Genomic DNA, 6,817 nt, shown 5'->3' on the forward strand with positions numbered 1-6,817 from the left:
CAGAAAATTGGGAAAGCTGAAATCTTCCACAGCCATTCTTAACCTTAAACAGTTCTTCCCCTCACAAGAATTATCTGTGTCTGAAACTTCTTCATGGAGGACAGACACACAGAATTTGTAAGAAGAAAAAAACTTGTAGCAGTGATTTTTCTTACGTTTATATGCAGTAAGTGAAATAACACCCCCTCCACACACAGTATCTTTTGCAATAGTCTTTTGTTGCTTTTTCATCAGCTGCTGTCAATGTTGGATGCAGTAAAGCCTTGTATGTACCCCATTTGCCACTTTTTCTGCCTCACACTATGATTTATTAGTAGTTGGCTTCAGTGCTTGGCTAGGTTTACCTTCCATCTTAGAGGGAAATGCTTTGGAAAAGAGACGCCTTGATACTCTCTCTGACATTAAGACGGTCTCTGCACTGTCACCTCTTACTGTGCCACCACCTCAAGCTGTGATGCCAATTGCACTGTCATCCCTTGCCATCCCTTACCCCTGGCCGTAATGCTATCTTGTGCTGTCATCCATATGACTTGCTTTCACTGTTCTGCTGCCTCAAGCCACAAGTGAGATGCAAGCTGACAAGCTCCTCACCCAGTTATGCTACGATGTTCATGAAAGAAAATTGAGATGATTGAATTGTTTCTACACTATGTAAAAAAAAAAGTAACTAGCACAAAGGAACACTTGCGCTGGCCAACAAAATTTAAAAAAAAAAACACTTCTCTAAAAGGGATCAGAAGGTAGGCTACAAAATTGCAAAGACACTCTTCACATATTGTTCCCTGCAGTGATGCTGCTATCGAAATTTTTCTCTCTATTCTGAAAGCAACGATCTTTCATGTAGGGCTCAGGGGCTTTTGTCTCAGAGACAGCTGGGTAGATCACAACCCCCTTGCTTCATACATACACGACTAAACAGGATGTCAGAACCTTGCAGAATTCTAAGATTTTCTCTGGAAACATACCAGACGAAATACCCTCCCCCAACCAACTGTTCCAATGGATTGACATAATATTATTTTACCTCCTGTAGCAACAAATTCACTTTGTGGTTTTTTTTTTCAAAACAATAACAGACCAGACATTCTGGGCGACAACACAACTATTACTTTCCCTAAATGGTTTGCTACACAAACAATATTTGAACAGGATATTTTTAATTTTTGTTTTGTTTAGTGTTCTAATGATGAAACTATCACATGCAGTGTCTACAGATAAGATAACAAGTTATCACATTTAAACATTCATTAAAGGCATCTCTTCAGAAGTTAGCAGTGCTTCATTTCATCTGACTCCTCGAATCAAGCATATCAGATAGTGGGTTTTTTTTTCCTGCCCTACATCATATGGAGAAGTTGGTATTTTCTGCTTAAATCAGAAGAAATTTAATATGACTCCGTCCTTTTTGCCTATCTGGCCACTTATCTTGTTTCGTTTGCAAATATCATATGTATTCTCTTGAGATAAAAATAGTGCAAGATGATTAGTTAGGCAAGTTCATTTGACACCATTCCCCCTTCGTGACGCTGAAATCTGAAATCTGTATATGGTATACAACTTAAAGTATATATATGCAAGCTCAGCTCTGCTGGAGACACGCAGCAAGTACGTTCCTCCCAACCAGATTGCTTCCTTATCCAGTCAAGAAGACCACAAAGGTAAGCTGATTAGATCCTCTGCTTTTGGAAAAAGAAACACAAGAGCAAAATGCTCCCTAAATGGAAAGCACCTATGCAATGAAAATATCTATTCTTATATCAGCTTCCAGTACATCGTAACTTTACAAGCTAACAGAATAGAATCAGCATTCAGATCACAGGATGGAAAAAGACAGGAACAATGCCCATTGTAAAAAATGCTGCAATTTTTAGGTTTTCCTTCAACTCTTTCCCATTTTTAATCCTGTCAACAGTGAGAATTAGGCGAATGGCAGAGCTCCAAATTATCTCGCCTGGTGCTGAGAGGGGGAAGTACTTTGCACAAGAAGCCACTGGCACAAAATAATTGCTAGCAAAAGTAACTCATCTGCCTTAGCTGGAGAAGTACCCATTGCCATCAGCATGAATTTGTCCTATTGTCTCCTTACACCTTCTGAGATATTCAGAAAGGGACTGAAATGACTGACAATTTCCTCTGCTGCAAACTAACAGGTACGGCGGCAGCCATTTCATATTTTAGGCAAAGTTTAAACCTGTGTGTAGAGTGCAAACCAGCACACAGACTATAAAAGGTTACCAGTAGTGTTTTCCTTCTCATGAATGTTGCTTTCCATGCTTAGACAGGAAGAATGAAGTTGTTGAAGATCAGTTAGGGATTCATTAAAAGATATTTCTGTTCTCTTGTGGCTTTCAAGAATAACTTTTCTATGCCTTAGTTCCCCTTCCTTCATTAACGTGAAGCTACTTTACAGTAATGTCGCAAGTTTTAAATTGTAACCGGTCTGCACTGGTGTGTGCAGTTTACCAAACTGTAAATGCATGGATGCTATGTTCACACTAAAAAAATGGACTAGAAATTCAGGCCTTGTAGCATTTTCTTAAGCGATACATATTACGCTGGCAAACTATTGCAGCTGTTGGTGGCTGAATGGGACAAAGAGTATTTTTTGCCAAATGCTGCTGTATCAGAAGAAAATGCCTCCTCCACTCTGCTAGGAATGAATATTAAGTCTCAATACCTCTGTTCTAAGCACATCCATATACTGAAATGCCAAAATCTGGATTAAAATCTGGTTTATTATTACCTATATGGAATTAAAAAAAACCCCCACAACATATTTAAGAAAACTTTTTTCTAAAGCTGTCATGAAATGTAGTTTTTCAATGATGCAGCAGCCCAGGAAGCCAAATATATAGTGTAATTACATTTATTGTTTCAACTACACAGAGAAGGAACTTACTCTCCAAATTTAGAGTTCCTTGAAATGAGTAAAAATTACTATTACTTATTCTACACTATTATTTTCATTCTTTGAAAAGATCGCTACATTTATTGATAATAATACTAGATTTTTAAAATTCCAATTACATTTATTCCAGATACAGTTCTAGGGGGCATACTGAGCCTTATCTTTTATGTGTCCTGTAAATATGTAAATATATGCCGATTTTAATTGAGTAATAATCCACCTCCAGGAAAACCCACACAGAAGTCATGAAGTTTTGTGGTGCTAGACACCTTTGGTTCGCTCTCCCAGTGCAGTACAGGCATCAGATCTTCCTGAAGCCCCACACTCTTGCATGCAGAATTCCTCCCTCATTACCCAGCTTTAAGTGGAAGCACCTGCTGCAGACATCTGTTACAGTATGCTCCGCTTACAATTAGATGAATAATGTCTCCCCTATCATATACTGTCACAGCAGCAACTTCAAATAGAGCCATGAAAGAGGTAGAGAAGTCATTTTAATGACTAAGTAGCTCACATTTAATTTATTTTACAGTTCAACAATGGCCATCACTGACATCCTTTCTTCTAAAGATATTGAATCTGCTCTCTCCAGCTGCCAGGGTAAGGAATGGTCTCTCCGCAGCCAGAAGATGCATATCATTTTTATGTCTTAAGATGACATGCCTATCATTTTCCCCTTAGATTCCTTCCCTGTGAGATCTCTTTCTAGCTACATTACAGTATAGCCCCTTGAATTCAGAAAGTCTCACAAGTGGTTATTTGGTGGGTAACATTCCCCAAAACACAAAGCAGCAGTTAAAGGGCCACAGTTTCAGTTAGGGCTGGCTTAACTCTAACTCTGCCAATTTTTAAACCTGTTAAAAGACTTATATTTAAACAGTTAGACTTTTCCTTCAAATTGTCAAAAAAAGCCTCAGCTTGTAGAATCAAAGTGTCATTTGTGAAGCAATGACCAGTCTCAGTTCTCTGAAGAGTTCCTTGGCAAGATCAAGCCAGTTTTCCAAATGCTCAAAGAGCTAGTTTGACTGTGAATTACTTTTCTCCCAAATTCTTCACCAAAGTAAGGACTAAGTGAAAGTGAAGTAAGAATTACAGGAGTTGGTCTGTAAGCCACAGTAGCACCCTCTAGATATTTATTACTAATAGCATGTGACACATTGCATAAATCCTGATTTAGCAGAACGTGCATTGTGTAGCAGAAAACTTCAAACTGGCTGAAAGGATATATGACCACAAGCACAGACTGATTAAAAAGGAAAATTATCCACTGTATCTTCTTTTTTGCTACACCGGGGAACAAGAGAAAGAGGAGCAGGCTGATGCTTAAGAAAAGGCATACATATTCTCAAGGAACACATACAGTAGCAGCAACTTCAAGGGAAAATATTTAAACAACTTCTGTTTCTTCCAGCTGACGATTCCTTCGACTATAAGTCTTTCTTCTCCACGGTTGGTTTAACCAGCAAAACTCCTGATCAGATAAAGTTAGTTTTTGGAATCCTTGATCAGGACAAGAGTGGTTTCATTGAAGAAGAGGAGCTTCAGTAAGTACTGCTCAGCTGCTGTATCTCTTTAAACAATGTAAACGTTTGAACTGGCTTGGTGTCATAGAATAAACTTGCTGTCATTTTAAAAATACAACACAATTCCTTGTCTTTCCTTGAATTTGTGTGGATTTCCTCACATAATAAGAGCAGGCATTACCTTATGCGCTTTTTGGCATGGGTTTAAGAAAACCAGAAATACAATATGCCAAGGACATTTCAGAGAACAAAACTCAAGCACAGTACTCTACCCTGTTCTATTTCAGGCTGTTTCTGAAGAATTTCTCTTCGAGTGCCCGAGTTCTCACCTCTGCGGAGACCAAGGCTTTTATGACTGCAGGTGACACTGATGGTGATGGCAAAATTGGAGTGGAAGGTAAGACTTTTGGAAACTTCATAACATTTGTGTTTTAAAATGCATGCATTTAGGGCTACATTTAAACTGTGGCAGGAAGAATACATCTAAGTACTTTGGCCTGGTACTTTCTGCCACAATCTTTATACTAGCAAATACTCCTTTATTTTGGTAGCTTTATTCCCCTTTGGTCTCTGTTGCAGCAACAGCATATTTAGGCCCAATGTAGACCTGGTTCTTCCAATCAATAATAACAGCTTTGGGGCTTATTCTGCCGTGTGTCTGATCCATAGATTCAATGATGTGTCAAATTTTTAAAACATCCTGGACACCTATTCATTCTTTGAATTTCCATTTCAGCAGTGGATGCTCTGCACTTCTGGCCATAAGACACTTTCATTTTTAAACACACTTCCATCTACATAAACTTATTTCTTCATCTACCACTATCGAACATTGGCCAATATTACTGAGTGGTTAATTCAGTAATGTAAAATAAGACTGGTATTGTTTTTCAAGGCTAGAACTGCTGCAATGCAGCACAGAATTTTGTGCTGGAGAATTACCTGATAAGTACAAATTTCACTGGGCAGTCCTTCTACGAGAAACTAAATCAAATTCCTAAAGAAAACCTTACAGGGATGATGTGAACTGGCCAGGATATTTCTTTTAGAAATTGCAGCAAAGGAAAATAGGACATTATGCATCATATATTAGAGATGAAGTCACTGAAAACAGGGCTGTCTCAGCTGAACTAGGACAGGTGGCAATAACTCTAACAGACACACGTGCTAATCTTAGCCAGAGTTTGGGAGGAGAGATACACTGTTGGAGGAATTTGCTTTAGCAGCAGCTTTTGCAGCTTCTGTTTATGAGCCCCAAATAGGGCATTATATTATGCAGATCTTAGCCCTCAACCATTGAATCTCCCATTCTGAAATTACATCACCACTGATATTTTTACTTTGGAATAACAAAACCAAAAAATCCCTCATATTGAAAGCTACAGGCTTGACCTAATTCACTCTCTGCTTCCTTGGCTATTATCAGAGTTTGTAATGGGTTAAAGATAGTTTACCTTTAACTCAGGATTTCCCACAAATATGAATTTACAGACACACTCCTCCTCTCTGCACTTACTCTTTTTAAGGAGTGAAAAATCTGTTACGCCCCCAGAATCTCAGCTTAGCAGTAGCTTGTGCAGTGTTATAATAACTCTGGGAGCCCTCCATGGCTAGGAGTTTAAGTCATTTTTATCTCTTTTTTCTAAAGATGTTAAAACCCACTTTCATCTAGTTTTATTCCCTGCTTTTCTCGTTTTCTTCCTTGACAGAATTCCAATTTCTGGTGAAGGCATAAACAGCATTAGACCAAAGGCAACCTTGGACTGACTCTTCCAATTACCTCGTCCAACAAGCACTTCGCACTCAGCATGTGTTTGTACATTTTTATATTGTTTCAGGCATCAACAATTCCCCATATATCAAGTTCACACACCGGAATGCTGAGAAACCTTGCAATGTACAGATGTTTTGCTCACGTGGTATTGTTACATTTCCATTGTAAAGAAGGCACTTTGTGATTTTCAACCACTCATAATGTTGAAATTGTGGCTCGAAGAGGGGAGAAAAAAAATTAAAAAAAAAAAAACAACTCGGGGGGGAAAAAGCTGCTTTTTAAATTTTGTTTAGGTTTTCTGTCCTCATACTTGACCATGCTGACTCGCCAGACACAGTTTTGATGATCTTAAACAATATGACATCTTTTAACACTTAATTGTACTGATTTCATGGAGTTTTATTTCTCCTTAATTCTCTGATCCTTGAGGAAAAGCAATGCTAACGAGATAGCTAAAAATAATTTATATTAAGGCACAACCCTGAGAATATGAGAAGAAAAAATAAGAGGAGTTGACACATAGCTCAAAGCATGGAATAAGTTTGTGGGTAATTTTACAAAATGAAGTACTAGGCTACAGCATGTATCATCAGAAAGTATTTATGGCCTAAA

The 6,817-nt window shown here is 38.2% G+C and overlaps 1 protein-coding gene across 1 annotated transcript; it reads left to right on the plus strand.

Moving 5' to 3' along the window:
* The first annotated feature begins 1,546 nt into the window (after positions 1-1,546).
* LOC104030345 (parvalbumin, thymic) lies at positions 1,547-6,166 on the plus strand. The gene is given in 7 exon segments (XM_009482030.2): positions 1,547-1,575; positions 1,577-1,622; positions 1,624-1,658; positions 3,441-3,508; positions 4,320-4,452; positions 4,719-4,828; positions 6,141-6,166. Coding segments are annotated over 7 exon segments (447 nt in total).
* Positions 6,167-6,817: the final 651 nt, after the last annotated feature.

The sequence above is a fragment of the Pelecanus crispus genome, chromosome 11 (assembly GCF_030463565.1).
Source record: "Pelecanus crispus isolate bPelCri1 chromosome 11, bPelCri1.pri, whole genome shotgun sequence".
NCBI lineage: Eukaryota > Metazoa > Chordata > Aves > Pelecaniformes > Pelecanidae > Pelecanus > Pelecanus crispus.